Source organism: Lipophrys pholis (genome assembly GCF_963383615.2).
Source record: "Lipophrys pholis genome assembly, chromosome: 20".
Lineage (NCBI taxonomy): Eukaryota > Metazoa > Chordata > Actinopteri > Blenniiformes > Blenniidae > Lipophrys > Lipophrys pholis.
Window position 1 is genome coordinate 11786032 of NC_137648.1, and position 19925 is coordinate 11805956.

At 43.5% G+C, this 19925-nt stretch overlaps 2 protein-coding genes across 2 annotated transcripts; one reads left to right on the top strand and one right to left on the bottom strand.

The window, feature by feature from the left end:
• Window positions 1–6273: 6273 nt before the first annotated feature.
• Window positions 6274–8385, bottom strand: otud1 (OTU deubiquitinase 1). Its single transcript, XM_080490016.1, has one exon. It carries the CDS (start codon window positions 8138–8140, stop codon window positions 6818–6820), a length of 1323 nt encoding a protein of 440 aa, XP_080346142.1. The 5' UTR covers window positions 8141–8385; the 3' UTR covers window positions 6274–6817.
• A 3251-nt stretch (window positions 8386–11636) lies between these two features.
• Window positions 11637–16390, top strand: tgif1 (TGFB-induced factor homeobox 1). Its single transcript, XM_080488973.1, has 3 exons — window positions 11637–12152; window positions 13766–13995; window positions 14798–16390. The coding sequence occupies exons 1-3, from the start codon at window positions 12137–12139 to the stop codon at window positions 15470–15472; spliced, it is 921 nt and encodes a 306-aa protein (XP_080345099.1). The 5' UTR covers window positions 11637–12136; the 3' UTR covers window positions 15473–16390.
• Window positions 16391–19925: the final 3535 nt, after the last annotated feature.

Genomic DNA, 19925 nt, shown 5'->3' on the forward strand with positions numbered 1-19925 from the left:
AGATACCATCCTCTTCACAAGAAATGGAACTCCTCATTCAAATCACTAAAATATTGTATATTTGCTTTAATGTTATCTATCAAAACAAAGTATTTTGTGAAGAAATGACCTTTGTGTTGCTCTTCCATTCTCATAAATATGATGAAAGTGCAAAATGTGGCAAGACAGGAAGAACTATGATTAATTTTTTAAGTAGGGTGCTTTCATTTTTTGAAAGATGTAACACTGCAGCAAATATAGGAAATAGTATGGCTGGCAGAAAGTGGATGAAATATAAGTGAGATGAAAAACAACATAAGAACATAATGAAAAAACGTCCGACAGTTTAAAAGTTGTTTAGAAATGTCTTCGTCTTCAGACTTGCTCTATATAGTTTTCTCATCAAATGCTGTTTGAAAAAACAAACAAAAAAACACAACCTTCTCTAAAAGATGAATGCATTTCTTTGGTGTGCTGATGACTTCTAAAAACTCCTGTCAACTTGACTTCTCGCACACAAGCTGTGATGTGAAAGTATGCCGACATTTGGGCATCTAAAAACACAGTGGATATCAACTCAAGGCTACAGCCTTTAATCAGAGTGAGAAACTTCCAGAGTAAAAGCTGGAAAAACAACTGCGTATTACTCTCGGGCGGAGAAGGCCACAGCCTTCCCTTAAATCTTTCACTTTTACACTCCGAGGGAACTTAAGAGCCCTTAAGGGACAGGCTTTTAATCCATAGTGAAAACAGCTGTTTAGCATCTCCGGCTCTTGGCTATTTCCAGAAGGATCTTCTCAAGTGACTATCAAAAGCAATCAGCCATACCAAACATGGCATCTCACACTTCACCCAAGTCAAGTCGAGAGATGACATTAATAGCAAAGACTGAACTATCTATAGAAAACCTGTCTCAGGAAATTAATGCTGTGTGTCATCCTCACCTTCACGTCTTCTTGATTTGTTTTCACAGAGAATTCGAAGCTACAGAGACAGCATCCCCACCTGGTTTGTAAAGCTTGACACGGGCACAGACACCATCTGCATTCCTGAGCTGGTAAAGAAGCACTTTCTGTGATTATCATTCCAACGCGGCGTTTGCCATATTCCTCGGGCATTCACACAGCGGCATTGCGCTAATACGAAGCCACGTTCGCAGTTAGTCCCGGACTTTTTACCGAAAGAAATACAGATAATAAGTAACTACAACAAAGATGTTTTATCAAAAGAAGTATATCCAGAGTCGGTGTTAATGGGCTGATGGTGTTGGCTCAATTGTTTTGACCCACTTCTTTTACGACGGCGCAAACAGACTATTAGATAACAAATCAACACAACATTCAGATAAAACGTCCATCTTCTACCGGGACACACGGGGCTGGAGTCGAACTCTGCTGACGTCAGTTGAAGACAAGTTAACAGAGAGCGAGACAGACAATCTCACACAATCACTGCTCTTTTATCCATGTGCTGCACTGAAGGTGCCACCATTACTAATAGGAATGCAAACATTCGGGAGACAAAGAAGCACGACAGACTGGAGTCAGTGAGGTTTTATGAACGAGCAAACAACCCTAAATAAAACTGCTCGATAAAGAGTCAACCATACAAAGCAGTTTCCCGTCCTCTCTGTATAAGAAATGTTACTACACCAATGGAAACACAAGAGATTATCGTCATCCCAGACATCTTGATCGTAGCAGCTCCATATCTTGAAACTTCATTGGTGAAAGCCTGACACGATGGACATGATGGGTCAGACTGCAGCTGTCCAAGATGCAAACCAGCTTACTGACAAATTTGTCCACGTTTCAGCCACTCCAAGAGCAGCTCTATAGTCGGTCCCTTACATGGCAAATATAAACCCCCTAAATCAGTAAAACACATTAATCTCATTGAATTCAAAATACCACATTAAACTTAACATATGGAAGACAATAATGTGTATCTGAAATGATGATTATGACAGGGACATTATAGTAAGACCAGAGGTCAACATATTAGAGGTGAACATTGTGGAAATGAGCAGGAACAAAGGGAGAGAAGTATTTTTCCAGTCTATTGGTTAGGGTTGGGGTTTATTGGATTTTTTACATTTTGACCTTTATGACCTTGATTTTTCTTTGTGTGGCTCTAACACATAGTAGCTACTGTCACACATCTAAAACGGTGGTTAATTCAACTGGCAAAACTAATTTGAGTCTACTAGACACACCTTCAAGATTCACATATATCATACAACTGAAAAAAAAATCTAATAATCCAAAATAAATTAATGAAAGTGAAAAATGTTCACGCCGCTGGGCTTGGGAGCCTTTCTGTGTACAGTTGCTCTGTTCTCCTATAGGTGCCTGTAGGAGTGAATGTGTGAGACTGTTTGTGTCTCTGTGTTTGCCCTGTGATTGGCTGGTGAGCGGTCCAGGCTGATCCCCGCCTCCGCCCACAGTTAGCATGGACCAGCACGCCGAGGCCTGAAGACCTGGAAGACGGATGGACGTTCCCATCAAAGCAGCAACTGCTGCACATGTTCAACAATGTTAGAACATATTCTACATTTGTTCTTTACGCCTCCAAACTGTGTAGCAGAAAACTAAGTGTTCACTTGGTGGCAGTTTTGTTGGTTGCAGTAGTATTTGCTGTACAAATACTACTGCACTAAGTTCATCTTCATTAATCAGGATCAGAACAGAGTGATGATGTGCTGCTGTGCAGGACTGGTATTATTTGATGCTTATAACACAATGAGTGAATGTGTGTTAAGACTAGGGGTTCAGGTCAGGAAAATAAAAGTGCATCAGATGAGGACCGCCTTGACCCAGGAATGCTTATGAGGTGGATCATGCGAGTGTCCATGTTGTGATTGAGTGCATCAGATAGACAGAAAGCAAGGGGCCGACTGAAACTTGACCCCACCGTCACCTGCTTCTCAGCAGCAAGGAGAGAAAGAAAAAATGCGGATGGGCTGACTCAGATTGTGTGGTTAGCTGCTGCTGTGTCCTCAGCCTCAGCCTGCCCTGCATACAACTTCAGCGCTTCCCATCCTACTGGTCATACCCCTACTGACTTAATGTCACAGGAAGCCACATTAGATTGCCATTGGAGCTGCCACCACACACACACACACACACACACACACACACACACACACACACACACACACACACAAACACACACACACGCACACACACACACACACACACACGTGCTATCATGCAGTCAGGGTTCTGCAGATGCACACTTTTGGAGGGCTTTGCAGCAAACTGGCAATTTTCCATTGCGTCTTTGTTTACGTGCTCTGTCACTCAACCTGTCACCATGGAGATGAGCTCAGTTGCTCTGTGTCTCGTGCTGTAGTGCACACACTGCAGCATGCAGCATCAGTGACAAGCACGGCTGACTCGGTCACACCTTGCATGCAATCAGGAGCGCATCCTCATAGCGCCCATGTTAGAATTAAAAGCACAAAAAAAAAAAAAAAACTAAAAAAAAAAAACAATATTGCCCCTGCTCTCTTCCAATTAATATATTGCACCTATAAACTGGGATGTAGCAATGTGATCTTAATGCATCTCAAAATGAGTGCCACCTTACTTTAGGCAGAGCACGAGGAGTGTTACACTCACTGTGAGGAGACCCGAGGAGAGAAAAGTTGGCAGCAGCACATAAAGGGCAACTGCCACTACTGATCAGTGGAATAAATAGAGACTGATCACACCACTAATGCCCATGCAGAGTGGCTCACAGGTGAGGCGCACATGATAGGGTGAGAACATACATATAACATGTGGACAGTTAAACATTCTAATGTATACCCAGACTGTAACCACTATAGACATTGTCATCATGAACAAAGTGGCACATCCAATTGCTCTATATTGAGGAAAACAATTTGGATTGTCTGTCAGAAAAGGATTGATAAAATCATTGTAAAACAATGTAATTTAAAACTTCAGACACAAAGCTTCAGTTCCCGAGGAGTATCTTAGTTTTGTGGAGGGATGAAGGGCAGCCTCCTTCAGGCAGCTCCATTATTTTCTTAACTCACTGTGAAATTTGGGACTTCCTTTGTGATCACTCGGAGGAAGATCCGCGAACTGCACCCGGTGTCCCGACATGTCCGGTGAAAAGCACTCCTTCTCAGGTCAAAGCCACACGACCGCAGGCAGGACCGCTGCTCCTCTGTGGGGCTCGTTTCAAAAGTATCCGGTAACTTCCGACGCGCCCGGGGCCGAGCTGGGGCGAGGTGACCGCGTATCCTTCCACGCGCACAAACACGCAGAATGCGACCACAGGAGGGGAGCGTGTGTCTTGTTAGAGACCTCCAGCCCTCTGCTGCTCCCTGAGACTCCTCTGACGGTCTCTGACTGTGTGCCAGTACTGCGGTGAAGCGCCCCGCTCGGTCCACTCTCACCTGCCCGCTGCGCTTTTTACGCGGACTTTATGATCCGTGTGAGACACTGTGGATGACAGACGGACCCTAAAAACACATCCTCCCTGCCGCATTAAAGAAATAACTAGACATAAACTTTTTTTCCCCCCTCCTCGTGTCCGACACTGCAGCGTTACGTCACCTCTTTAAAGCTTTCTGGGGGAAAGACTCATGATGACCCTATAATAAAGTTTACAGCTGTAGGCATGTACAGATGTTGCATCAACATATTTGATTGTAGGATGAAGTAAAACGTGTATTCAAAGCTGAATAAATCATGAAGCAAAAACAGAGCTGAATTGTCATCAAAAAATAACATTTATAAATAATCCAACAACTTTGTGAAAGACAATATCACCTTTATCTCAATCATTCCACAACATTATAACCAAATACTGGATTGTATTCCCCCTCAGTACTACACAGACATTTTAACTCCAATAGTGTAGTAGTCTCACACTGTTGTGTCAGTTAAAAGAAATTACAAAGCCTTTAAGAGCGCAGTAACTTTGTTTTAGTATGTGGGGGCTTACAGCGCCATCAAACGGAAGGAGTGCGCAACGTCTGAGACAATCCCAACTACTCAAACATGACTGCATGTTGATCTAAAAGTGAGTTCCATGAAGTTTAATAAACCGAAAAATATAACTTTGACTGCTTTGGATATACATGTGATAATACTGTGAAACAAGACTGAACTTGTGGTTCTAAAACGCAGATGCAGTCTTCACCACTTCATCTCACCATGACCTTGTAAAAGAAGTAGGCATGGTATCATTTTAGTAATCAACTTCGATTTTCTTTATTTAATCCGCAGTTGTTGTTTTTTTAATGAAGGTGCAGTTTGTAAAGTTATAAAGTTGTGGAACGTTTGTTCATAAAGTCACAGTATAATCATTTAAGCTTATTTTTGAAGCTTTTTACATACAGAACCAGAAAGAAATAAATAAATTTATCGGCTTCAAATTAAAAAAGCAAACCTCTCCCTAAATTTAAGTATATTAATCTGCCTACCACAGACGAAACTTCAATACTCCATAGTGTTGGAGCATATATTATACAATAAGCAGGACATCCACCAACCAAAACACTGAAAGCCAGATGAAGAACTGACTGGTTTCAAGGTGACTTGACACAAACTCCCAATTTGACAGCATCAGAGGTTTAATTCTACATGGGGAGAAAATACCTGTTTGGATTTTCTAGCTTTAAATGTCACCCTACTAAATTAATGAGATTAATTAAAACAGGCGTTAATCATCCCAGTTTTACAGGCATTGACATTGACAGCATATGGTCTGGTTTAGTGTTTTTGTAATTGCTCTAACAGCCAGCAAGGGGAGACAGAAGCTCCCTGCAGAATCTAGTATGAATAAACTGTGTTGTGTGGAGGAATGAAGGCATAATCACCAGGATACACCTATTACCTTGGAAACGTATTTATCTGACGATCAAGGGGAATAAACCCACACATAACAGCAGACAGTGCAGCGTTTGTATGTACTGAGACAGTCCCTCATTCACTTTTAGCTCACTTCAGCTTTAGCACGGATTGAATTCCTGGTGCTCAGTGTACTGAGACCGCTGTCACTTAATACACAGAATCCTGCGGTATAACCTGAATGACAGGCCACAAGGTCACCGCATGTTGTAAATTCCAAACACTACTTTTCTCTTTAGGACCACCGGTCGTGTGAACAAATTTAGGGCACATCAGATAATGTTGCCCGTTAGAATGTATTACAATAAGTTCCTGAGATGACACAGAAGACAACTTAAAAACAAAAACATTTCAAGGAAATTAGTTAAAATGGGACAAGTAGTGAGGCAAAGAGCATGCACATTTTGTATGAAGTCACTGCAGGTCAAGTTTCCTTAGAACTTTATTTTCAAATATTTTGACAAAAATCTCAGAGGGGAAAAAAAAGATCATCTGGAATAACTGTAAATTAACCCTTAAATTCAAACTCTCCACTAGTCTGACAGGACTTTTGTGCAAAAGAGAGTATCTAAACAGATATGTAGTGCGAAGAACAATGCAAACCAGGCTTTGTCAATGTTGTAATATTTTTCAGCAAAAGCCACCAAAGTGTAGTCATGGAAAAGTAGTCTCCCAAGGAAAGACAAATAAATAAAGCAATTGAATAAGTTCTGAAAAGAAATAGTAAAATTCACTCACGTCCTACCGGAAATTACTGAGAAGAACAGGCTCACACACATTCAAACACTTTTCAAGGCAACTGCCATCAACTTGGAAATGCTGGCATGTACAAAAAAACCAAAGGTATGTGCACTGCACTTTGTTCACTCGTAAAAATCTTACAAAAATAATTTAAAGCTTGTAGAAACCAAACAGAAACAACATCTCCTCTTAAGTGAGTATTCATTCTCAGTATGCGGCAGTTCCTTTCACACACAACCATTTTTTTCAAGGTACATTTTCGATAATGAGGCTGCCATCGACTTTGCCAGTTCCTCGTCCCGCTTCCTCTGCATCTGTGATTGCCGGCACCAGTCCTCATACTCTGGGTTTGGGAAGCATCTGTCCAGCAGGACGTCATAGTGACCGTTACTCAGCCAACTCAGCCAGATCGCTGCTTTGGAGGCGTCCTCATCCCCCAGATAGTGCACCATGGTGGAGACGGTGGGACTCTCCAAGCTCCCCCCGGTTGTAAGGTGGACGTTGACATTTAGCATCTGGCTCATGGCAAGGAGCTCTGGATATCCAGCCCAGGCACCGTCCTGCGCTGCATTGATCAGGAACTCCCCGACGTCGCCTTCGATGATGGGGTTGAACTCGTCCAGGTGGTCGGCGATGTGGTGCACCGTCAGCTCCCGCAGCTCCCCGTGTCTGGCCTGGTCCCCGTATATGGCTTTGCACACAGCTCTGTACAGACAGTTGCCATCTGGAATGATGTGGTACCTGTATTTCTGCCTCTCCTGGAGGTATTTATTCTGCTTCTCCATTTCAGCCAGATACCGGGTGACTTTATCACTGAGATCCCCTCTTTCCTGACTCCTCTGAGGAGGAGACTCTTGCAGAACACTGAGCTCAAAAGGCCGCCTCTCACTGGGTGCTTGGGCAAGTTGGCCACTTTTCATATCGCGGAAATCGTCCTTTCTGGAGTCTTTAAGTTCAGCCTCCTCGATGTGAACCAAGTCATTTTCATGTAATGAAGACCACCCATTGCTTCTGATGGCAGAATTAGTCAGTGAGGCGACTTCATCCTCAACCAAATCTGCTGTTCTGAGCTCAGCGCTGCCGAAAAGCTGATCTCCATCAAGTTCTGGACATTCTTGAAACAGTTCATCTACCCCATTCCTCAGATGACCTATCAGGTCCACGATCTCCCCAGAGTCACAGTCATCAGAGAGGATAGTTCCGTCGTTGTGCGAGCGAGGCGAGGCTGCCTTGGTTTTGGACTCCCTCACGATGTGGACAGGCACAGATCTCTCCACTCCATCCGGTCTGCGGATCAATATCTCAGCGGTCGAAGTGAAGTAGATCGGCCTCATGGATGAAGCCTCGTAACACGAAAAGGCAGGCATGTTTGTGGGAGACGCCGGATCGCCTGTGGTCGCCGGGGTGTCTGCGTGCGTAAATCCCGCTGCGTGCGCCTCGGGGGTGCTCTGCGCTGCGCCGCTCACGCGCTCCGACGAGGCCGACAAAGTTATTGTAACTTTGCGAGACGACCTCGGGTAGTGTGTCAGCGCACTGTTGTACAGCTGCATTTTGAAAGAGTCCTTTATACTGACCACCGCCGCGGCGTCGTTACGGAAAGATGACAACAGCCGCTAAAAATACGCCCCATGTCATCAACAACAGAGAGGTTGTAGGGAACGTTTCCATGGTCCTGAGCCCCCTCGCCATTGACACTCAGAGACGACGAGACTGTCCAGTTTAGTCGCCTTGCGTCATTTGCAGTTGTGGTGCCTCCCTAATTTTAGACTTCAAACTGTAACAGGAGCCGTCAGCCCAACTCAGTCAAACTCCGCAAAACGCAACCACAACAAATCCTGTTCAACTGCTTCCACAATAAAAGTCCCTCGTGTCTAGAACTGACCGATTGGGAGCTACAGCACTTTGCCAAAAATAACCTATACCAATCATATAATATAATAAATGTAGTCATGACAGTAAGGTGTGACATTAGGTGAACCTTGGGTCAACACAACTTCAAAGAAATTCAAGAATTTCACATTTTCTAAGAGTGACGTGAAAGAGTTTTGCATGTTGAGTGAGAGTCGATGTTGAGTTATCCGTCCAACTTCTCTATGAATGTAGAGGGAGACCAGAATACTGACATTGACCACCAGGCAGCTTTCTCAGTCAGTTTTATTTAATATAAGAAAACAACTGCAACAGTGCTTGCGCTTTCTGAAAATTCTGAAGGCTTTCCATCAAACTATATCCTATCTTTAAAAAAGCTGGAATGCTTTTTTTATTCTGTAAGTCAGCTCCATGCTGCGGTGTGTTTCCTGCTGCCTTCAGGCGCCGTGACGCAGTTTCTCTCCGTCCGAACTGAAGCGGCGCTTCTGTGCGCGTCAACAAATGTGAAGGATTTGATGCGTCACAGTCCGGTTAGTTCAGTGATAAAGACTGAAACGGTAACACACGTGACAGTTAGAGGATTGGGCCTGTTAAAACTGTGTGTTTCACTCTTACTCAACAGGGTGCGACTCCATTCAGCATATTATAAATACATAATCAAACAAGTGGGTAGAACTTATATGGAAGACTGACTTTGTACTCAGATTTCCTCTTTGATAAGTGAAAACAGGTCAAAACTAAGATTCTGGAATGTATTTGAAAAACTGTAAATGTTACCGTGTTATTTTTGGACTTTTTTGTAATCACTACCTTGATGAATGCATTAACTTATGACAAGGAATGTAAAATAATGATACACAAAGACGTCAGCTATTTTTCTTTCTAATAAAAACTAAAAGGATTGCACTCCATTGCAGCTTTATAATTGATTTGGGCGACACACCATTAACTGACTGGCAATAACAGGCCTCAACATGCCAGGGTTGCTCATGTCTCTATTTTTGCCTCTTTGTCTGAGTGTTTGAGCTTGTACGGTGTGAAACAGAGCCGTGTTTCTTGGGTTTGCAAAGAATGTGTGTGCTGAGTGTAGACCTTAGCTCAGAGGACAGGAATTTCTTGCAGCTGCAGATCTGATGCCATTCTGTAAAGCAAAATGATGCGTTAGTCAAAAGAAAAAGACCATGATGATGGCTTATTGAAATTCTGCATAAACATACAGCGTGTTTCCTCTGAGGTGAAAAGGGTTTGAGAAAATGTGTAGTCCAGTATATTCCTGAAATTGTACTCATTTGCAAATAAAATTCTCAAAGAAAGGCACTTTTAGCAGAAAATACACAAAGCATAGTTACTTTTTAATTTACGACAGGCATTAGAATAAAATTATACCTACATTCTACATATAACTATATTGATATAGCACGATTGTAATTTGTGTTATAAACAAATGTAGATATGAAGCAGAGATATCTGTTAACGCAGTAAACATGTTGGTTTGAAAAGATGCATACCAGATACTGTGAATTGATTCAAAGTGCGGACAAGTAGCTCACATTGTGTGAAGTGTAGCCGAGTAACTAAAATTACCTGGAGAAAGAACTTGGGGCTCCACGATGGTGTAGTGGTTAATCGAGTCTGGTTGGGAACTTTCCTTTGTGGAGTTTGCAGGTTGTCCCGTGTTTACGAAAGGTCAAAAAGTTGGTCACATCTATGTATGGCCACACATAGAGGTATTTGTACTGTGATGGTTTGCCGATGAATGGATTGGAGAATTTATCTCTGCTTTTTAACTTTTCTTGGGGGAGAAAATGAAGGGAGACAGTATTATAAAATGTGAAAGACAGGCCAGATATAAAAGGGTCCTATGGTTTAGTTGTTCACACTCCTGCCTCACAAGAATAATTCCTTCACTTGAGTACCTTTCAGAGGTTTGCATGTTCTCCCAGTGCATGCAAGAAGTTTCTCTGTTTATCCGGTTTCCTCTCGCAGTCCTAAGTCATGTGCCTCTTCGATGTGAATATTTGTAATTTGTTGCTTTCGCCTTCATATATGTATATACTTCAGAAAGGAGGGGAACTGTTCATTTGTTTGTACAATTCTATCAAATCTAACACCTTTTGTTAAAAAGTGAATAAACTCACTCGATCGCCTGTTTAAGCCGGTTCGTCACGCAAGTAGCCAGTAACGACCAGCAGAGGGAGTCAGAGTGTCTTGTGTAACGTTGCTTTCGGGTGCAATACCACGTGGGCACACGGGGAGGCGACATTTAGCTTTACAGCGAGGGAGAAAATTGAACGCCTGTCTCGAACAAATGTATGCAAAAGAGACGGCGCTACAGCAGCTGTCGCAGGGTTGTGCGCCGCATACAAATGAAGGCATTGATCGCTTCCTTTTGCCGTCCTGTTGTCTTTACTATCCTCGAATGGTGCACTAACCTCCCGCTGAGGCCAAGGTTGGATTAACCTATTGTTGCTTCAACCTTCGTTTTGCGGCTTTATTCGGTGCCCGTCTTGTGAAGGAAAAAAAAATAACAAAATTGGAGCAACAATCTTATTAATATTTAATGTCAAATGACAGACACCACAGCGAGAGCACGACTTACTTTCTGCACAACAACTGAATACACTAGTAGACCAACAAGGCGGGCAGGAAAATGTACAGTAGGCTTGTATAAACACGGGATCTGCTGGCATTAAAGTAAACACAATATGGGACCCTTATGTAACGCACTATAAATGTGTGGATTGTAAAAAAGCACAATGGGATCGCGATCTTAAAGGGCGCACACATACAGGAGGTGTAATACTGAAAGTGCACCACAGATGTGATGCAATAAGTAATTAAGGGAATCAAACAGCAAGCGCGTGGTTTAAAATATATATATTTTTTTAAAGAGGTCACCGAACTCGGTAGCAGACATAAGAACAAATACAAATTGGACCTGTATGCAGTTTATGGCAACGATGTGGACTTGTCTTTGTGGTTAGTTTGAGTGTAGGTGTGTTGCCACGAGGTCCGCAGTGCTCCCAGCAGCCTGTTGTTATTGTTGTTGTTGTTGTTGTCATTCCGACTGCCCGCCCAAAATCCCCGCGTCCCCGGTAATCAACTCGAACGTGCGCGTAAGTATTTATTTCGAGTTGTTTCTAACGGGGATCTGCTGCGCAAAAGCTTAAGGAGACTGTATCCATGTCAGTGGAACAAGCCATGCTGATGTCAGAGCTTTTTCCCCTGCTCGGCTCGGCTCTGCTCCGCTCGGTGGGAGGATCTCCGTGCGTTGAGTCACGCAGCTGTCAAAGATAGCTGTCACCCAGTTTCAGGATCAAACACAGTCAATGAGAAAAGGGCTTGGAGCCGAAGGGACGCAGAGATCTCAGGTAAACCTCCCCCCCCCCCCCCTCACCCCTCCAAACCACCAACAACCAACCACCATCAAGTCTCCAAACAAGGACGAAAGAGACGCTGGAAGAAGAGAAAAGAGGACGTGGAGGGGGAGAGAGGGGAAGAAAAAAAAAAAAAAAAAGAAACGAGTTTTGATGAATAAGGATTTATTCGGATACACGCTGGGGATATCTGGAGAAAAGACGAAAATCAGAGCACGAAGACTGGGGACAATTTTCTTCAGCGCGTAAAAGGAGGAATTAAGTGCGCATTTTTGTTTCTTCTTTCTTTTCCAAGCAGAGATGAAGACAAAAAAGGGTAAGTGTGCTCGTTTTTGGTGTGGAAATGAATGAAAACGTAGTTTAAGTAGACACGGGCACCGTGGAAAAACGGTTAACTGAGCGATTTCCCTCATATGCAAACCATGCAGTCTATTGTTTCCTTTCCAGACATGACAGGGGGCTTTTTCTGCCATGTGCTGGCGCGGTGTCAAAACTCCTTAATGCTACATTTACACACCATTACCCACTTTTTACTCATTTTCTGGATATAATGACACGGATGCGTCGCCGGGCGTGTTGTTTTTGTGTAAGTTGGCATTCCACGGGAAATGCAAAACTAGATTTAAAACCCTCTGCGTCTCATTTCGCATAAAAGCTCATTTAAGTGACGGCTGCCACATTTGTAACGAAGTTGTTTTTTGTGTTTTTTTTAAATAGTAAATGCTACAAGTCAAAAGTTATTCGACTACTGAGAGTTCACGAGTTTGTAATGTTGTTTTTTTCACCACGTCAAATCGCTAAAAAAATAAAGATATTTAGTTTCGTTTAATCTTTTAATGGAGGGAAGCGCCTCGAACACCTTTTAAATTTAGGTGTAAATCCAAAATGTAGGCTAATGCTCATCCTGACCTCATTGTGGGAAGTTGCCTTGTTCCACTCGGGGACCTCGTGGTGCAGCGCGGACGCACACACAATAGAAAGCCTCTTACAAGTTGTTGGGAAAACTCACTAAAAGCGGCCTTTCTGCTGCTTTAAAACTAGTTTCCAGCTCGGCCTGCGAGGCGTGGGGATTTGTGAGGAGCTTAAGTTTGTGTCAAACTCGCAGTTTGCGTGCAGAAAGTTTTGAATTGCATACAAAGAAAGCAGGCAGCCCTGGATTCTTTTGTTTAGTCTGGAGACGCTGATTTGCAACAGGTCTCCCCTCCCCCTTCCCCTCTCCAACCTACGTAATTACCTCATCCTGTTGGCTGCTGAACACTTGGGAACTTTCTTATTTCTTGCTCTCAAGTTTTGTCCCCATTGCTCAGCCTTTACGCACGAACTATTTCGATTATTTGACTTTACTTGGTGACACAGAGGGCTTCACACACGGTGTGGAGCTCGAGATTGAGCCAAACATTGATATTATGTGACACTTATTTTGCGTTGTTTCACACCAGAGCCCTACTGGTATTTACTGGAAATCTCACTTATAACACTTTCAGATTCTCCTTACAGAGGAATTCAAATGTGGAAACTGACTTTGAAATGTTAAAAATGATTTGAAATAAAGCCTCTCAATGCTACTCTTCCACAAAACACTCCACCCACTCACCCTCCGAAAGTGATTGTTCCCTTGCTCTGTCTTACAGACCAGGCTTGCATTTGTTGAGGCAGGTTTTATAACTGACACAACATCAGACTATAGCCTTTGACGCACCCCCCCCCCCCCTACCCTCCTCACCCCCTCCCTCTCTCCTTATATGAATCACATGGCCAAACTTGACAGCTTGCTTCTGACACATCAGCTGCCTCCCAGACAGCTTGCGTTCGGTAAGCGGCTGCCGCTGCAGAGTGGCTGACGTTGGAGGATCTGTGTTACGCTTTGTCCTCCTCCTCCTCCTCCTCCTCCTCACAGGCTCTCCTTTATTTATCCCTCGCTTTGTGCAGGTTTGATGATGCTTTCGGGGAGCGAGACTGATGACGAGGACAGCGTGGACGCCCCCCTGGATTTGTCGTCCAGCGGAGGGAGCAGTGGGAAGAGGAAACGGCGAGGGAATCTACCCAAAGAGTCCGTGCAGATCCTCAGGGACTGGCTGTACGACCACCGTTATAACGCTTACCCCTCGGAGCAGGAGAAAGCCCATCTGTCCAAGCAGACTCAGCTCTCCACACTGCAGGTATGCGCGCTTATACGGCAGAAAATGTGATAACCGGAGCCCTTTGCTGCCAGTAAACCCCCTCGGAGTGTAAACAGACCACTGTAAAAGTCGAGAGGAAACAAGTGTCGGCTTGACTGAATCATTTCCTGTCTCGATGGCAAACGCAACATGACACATAAACGGGGAATTGAAGGTCATCCAAACCAGCTTGATTTTGCAACATAAAAGTGCATGAGACAACGTGAGTAAACTCACTCCCTGTGTGCTGTGGGCTTGGCTGAGGCACTTGGACAGGAATTTCCCTCCCTCTAGCCCCTTTCCATCCCAGCTGTCTGGGAACAATGCAGAGTCATTTACATAGTTAGAGCTACAAGCCTCCCCGAGCCAGTTACGACTAGCCTGGAGGACCGGGGGGGGGGGGGGGGAGAAAAGAAAAAAGAAGTGAGATGACTGTGATTACTATTGTGACAAAGGAGATTAGTTTTTATTGAAAACTATTTAAAATACAGGCTTCAGAAGTCAGAGAGACTCTGAGGATAGTTAATGTTTAGCTTCTACTTTGAGAAATAGTAGCTGTCTGTTTTTTTTTTTTGCTTTTTAATCTTGAATGTAGTGAAATGATTAAAAGCCTCTGCCCTGAAATATCAGTAGATGAGGTTCAGTCTTTCATTTTGAAGTCTCGATTGAAAACACTCAAACTGCACCTGGCGATACCAGCAGATCCTCTGTTTTTTCCTTTTCACATTGTAAAGCTGAATGTGGGTGAGGTATGTGAAGCAGCTCTCTCACCGCATGGCTTTTTTGTTGTCGTTTGGTCCAGGTGTGCAACTGGTTCATTAACGCACGGCGGCGACTTCTCCCCGAGATGCTGAGGAAAGACGGCAAAGACCCCAACCAGTTCACCATCTCCAGGAAAGGCAGCAAGGCGGGCGACAGCTTCTCTGACAGTTCCCAGTCCCCGAAACACAGCAGCCCTGCGGCAGGTATGGAGGAGAGCTACGACAAACGCGTCCTGCACCCCTCCAGCTTCGAGGCCGCCATCCCCACTGTCCTGAGAAAGGTGGTTTCCCCCGCCACGGCCTCGCCGCCCTCCACGTCCCCCTCCCCGGGGCTCATGCCCATCCGGCCTTCTGTCATCTGTCACACCACTGTCACCGCGGCGATGCAAGCCAGCCCGACAGCCTCGCTCCCCTCGGCGCCGGGGATGAACTGCGAAAAGGCGGCCGAGCTGCTGCAGGCCGTCCAGGCTCAGGCGCTGCTCAGGTGCCGGGAGGAAGGGGCGGGAGGCAGCCAGCCGCTCCCCGCCGCCACCACCACCATCCTCACCAGCACCAGCATGGAAGGCAACCTGAGCCCCCGCAGCGGGCTGTTCAACACCCCTCCCCCCACCCCTCCAGACCTCACGCAGGACTTCAGCGGCTTCCAGCTGCTGGTGGATGTGGCGCTGAAACGGGCCGCGGAGATGGAGCTGCAGGCCAAACAGCTGGTTTCCTAAAGGAGAAAGTGACAGCGGGGAGGGAGCCGAGACGGACTTTTTGTCTCCACTACGGAACTCCTCGGTTCAGTGACTCATCCGCACGCAACTGAGAACAAACACACACACACACACGAAAAGCCTGATCATTTCTATTTTTGGTATACCAATCAAATTGATGAGGATGTTTTTTTATTGAAAAAGTATCGAGGTGCCTTGGCTGTAAGTTGTTTATTCATTTCATATACATAGGTATGTATCTACATGTGTATTTTATTTGCACACAGGGACCAAAAATGTTATCCGAGAAATGCTGCCTGTCTTTATGTCTTTCCATTATACTGTAGATCTTTGTAGAGAACCGAGCAAGAGTGAGAATCAGTCCTCCCTTCACGGGCCGATCAGGGGGATCGGTCACATCCACACTCGTTGAACATTTCAGAGATCCGTTGGTGGTTGTTCTGCCTCGTTCGTTTGCACACTAAAGGCAGAGGAAGGTCATCTCAGTGTCTTAAACATACTTTGCTCTTGGCATCTATGACAAAACGTATTCACTACTGTAGTAAATGTTTGTGTTTTCATGAGTATAGTTTTGACTTTGTAATTTACTTTTAGCGATTTTAAAAGGAAAAAAAAAAAAACCTATGCTTTTTCTTTTTACTTTTTTTTTTTTTTACCCCCCCCCCCCACCACCACCACCACCACCAAGGGATATTTCAGATGACCAATGTAGCAGGTTCGTAGTCTGAGCCTTCATCCCATCACTCAGCGAAAACCGACGGCCAGTGGACTGGAAAATTAAAACACTACAGATGTATTTTCTGCATTTGCTGTTTTTAAGCAACCATACAAAGACAGCATTTTTTTGAAATCACCAAAAAAGAAGAAAAAAAAAAAAGAAGCATTTTCATGTATAATAGGACCATGTGTATAGTTAATGTGACATGATGCCCAATGATGTGATTTCTTTTCATACTGTGCAATGTTTGTGGCAAATAGGGGTCACATGGGATTCAAATAAAGTTTTGTTTTTCTACATTTGAGAAGCAATTGTTGTTCTTTTAAGTGTTTTCCCTCGTGCGGCTCATTCACATCACTTAACACTAATGTGCCTTCGTACAAGCCGCATTCTTGTAAAACCTCGCGAAACTTTGTGAAGATTACTGGTTTATCTCTTGAGAATAAGGGGAGCGTATTGAACCAGAATGTTCAGTAAATGAAAGGGAATACGCGAGGACAGAAATAGTGTGGCATTTGTGTCTTTCCACAGGCATTCAGAGGCATTCCTGTGTGTGAGAGGTTTACAACGGCTCCTGCGAATTAGCATAATCCTGCATAAATTAACACGGGCAAACAGCAGACGTCAACAGTTTCATGCCAGCGGGGTTTTATGCGTCTCAATGGAGTCGATGTACAGGAGCTTATATAGCAGAGTTCGGCGGCTTGTTGAAGGCTAGGCAGACAGCTGTTCTCTGCTGCAATCCTGAATCTGCTCTATTAGCCTCAACAGGGTTTATTGTCTCTATCTGATTAAACAGACACCTTCACATTCATTATGTTCTCTGGAACTAGATATCAAATAGATCTAATAAATATATTAAAATATAGAAAACTAAGTGTAACAATACATGTGATTAATGCAATCCATACAGTAAAATTTGGTTTTTATTTATTTGACTACCATTATTATTGGATATTGATAGTGTTTCACTGGGTTGGGAGTTTTAAAAGTCCCCAGTTTGAGGTGGAGTGACTCGTGTGGCGACCCCTGCAAAGTAAGAAAAGTTGTTATTGTAATCCAACATTTTACTTTGGGTAAATGACTTCCTTATTGGTGCATAACTGGACTTGTACTACCTTAAAGCGATTAAATGAAAAGTCAGTTTGCCTGGGGGTCTTCGTATCCTCATCATCAACAAGTGTTGAGAAATCATTTCTAGTTTTCCCACACAGTTTCTGTCAAGTGTGACAGCTGGGCCTGAACTGGGTGATGTAATGACTAATAAGTTTTTAAACAGACCTCCAGGCACACGGTAGTCACTTGTAGAGCAATGATGAAATACACATTTTGACCCAGGGCCAGAGACCCCACTCTACGCTCCAAGCCACCTCCACACACACACACACACACACACACACACACACACACACACACACACACACACACACACACACACACACACACACACACCTACCCTCACTTAACTTCAGCCACCTTGGCGGTCATGCCTCCCATCAGCAGGATTGACGTGTGGATGACAAATCACCAGAAGCTGCATGTAAAGGAGCGTCAAGGCTGAGCGAAGGCCAGAAGTTTTGTCTAATTATGGGGACCCGCCCATGCGGAAGGGAAATGCCCTAAAAACACACCATACTGACCTTGTAATCTGTTTAATTATATTCCAATTGAAAGCATATGTGGAGACGAAGGGAAGAATGAACACAACAAAATTATGGCAATGATTTCTTTTAATGCTGATAAGAGCTCATACACGTGCCAGAACATCAACAGTGTAATAACAATTACAAAATGTATATCTGCTTAATATGTTATTTGATTGGGCTTTTATTTATTTTTTTAAGTTTACATTTACATAAGGAAACATTCATTTATGTACAAATGTTTATCTGAATGTTTTTCTCTGAATATAACTACATCACAAGCTTGCCAGGATTGCTGGAGTGTCTTTTGAGTTTCCAACATCCCGGACCTCTAACTCCCTGCTATACCAGGAGTGTCATATTGATATGTTATTGTAAGAAACATAAATATTCAAATATTTGACTGACAAATACAGGCTCCAAAGTAAAAATGCTAAATTGAGTTCCATCCACATAAAATGGCATTCATTTTGAACTACTGTTATATGCAACTTTCCTAGAAATTTTTATTAACCACCTAAAGGAAATACAAATCATACCACATGGTTACGTCACCAATTGAGTTCCTTCACAAACATTTCCCATCAATAAAACTTCAGGTAGCTGTTCAATATGGACCAAAAAGCAGGAATATCCAATGGCACAAAACCTTGATTATTTTTTTGTTGTTGTTTGTTTTAGATCAGTAAAGAGAATCAAACTACACACCAACGTCCTGCTAGGCTGTAATTAAAACAATTTGACCGTGAACCGACTCAGGATTGTCCCCACATTCAAGCAGCTGACAGAAATACCTTGTCACGTTAATATAAATAAGGGCTGAAATATTCGTCTGGAACACCACTAAGAAGATGGCATGGACATATTTTATTTGTTTCAGATCATGGCCTATCCTGATGGCGAGGACTATATACAAGAACAGACAAAGCCACGGGTCACATGAAGTCCATCACAAACACTCTCACTCTTTCCCACACACACACACACACACACACACACACACACACACACACACACACACACACACACACACACACACACACACACACACACACACACACACACACACACACACACACACACACACACACACACACACACACACACACACACACACACACACACACACACACACACACACTTCTTCCCCTGAGACTGCTGTTGTGCTCAACTATCATATTAGAAATTAAGGCTGATCACTGAAACGGAAAAGACAAAAAGGTGCCTATCATGCCAAAGAACCAACATAAATAAAATACAAACACAGTATAAGGGCCTTGTAAGTCAGTGCATCATAATAATAATAATAATAATAATAATCACAATGTCAATAAACAGTCATTGTTCTTCTAATCAATAAATTAAACATGAATACAAAATATTAGAAATCTGGTTTTTTCTGTATGACTTTCAAACAATTGCTTCGTTTGGAGGCAGAGATAGTGCACACAGTGAGGAGAAATAGTCCCTTTTCAGTCCTGTAGTCCCAATACTGTCAATAAAACCTTCTGGAATAAAAATATCATCATAAAATATAGAACAAACACCAGTACTGTACCAGGTATCTGTTTCTTCAGCTGAGTCTGTTACACTGCAGGAACGCAATGTAGAAAACAAAAAAGCTTAGAAATAGAAATAAACCTGTTGAAAAAAGACAAAACTATCAGTTGCTGTGTTTCCGCATGCGTGTCGGGTCATTATGTGTCTGTCCTTTATACAAACATGTTTTGCTCAGTTTAAAACCAGATGGGTGGGTTGTTTACAGTTTGCCGATACTGCTACCTTAATCTGAATTTACCACCAGGACTGCGTAGACCTTGAAAAATAGGAAGCACTTTTAGAACAAACATCTCACTCAAAACACACACTCACACACGCGCTAACACACTTTCTGTCAAACATACACGCAGATTAGGTTAGTGGCATTTTAGAACAGTGATCCTTTCAGGTAATTGCACTCTTTGCAAAGGCCGAATGTCTTCCTCGGCTTCAACAGTCGCCCCCCGTCTCACCTGGAGCACCAGCTAACCTCTCGACCTTTCCTTCAGAGGTCGGCCTCTTGCCACTGGAAAGACCTGTTTTCAGACAGAGG

Bases quoted from the DNA above. Each gene is read 5' to 3' on its own strand.
- otud1 (XM_080490016.1), bottom strand. From the start codon at position 8,140: ATGCAGCTGTACAACAGTGCGCTGACACACTACCCGAGGTCGTCTCGC.
- tgif1 (XM_080488973.1), top strand. The intron at 13,996-14,797 runs GTATGCGCGCTT...CGTTTGGTCCAG, and splicing joins CTCAGCTCTCCACACTGCAG to GTGTGCAACTGGTTCATTAA.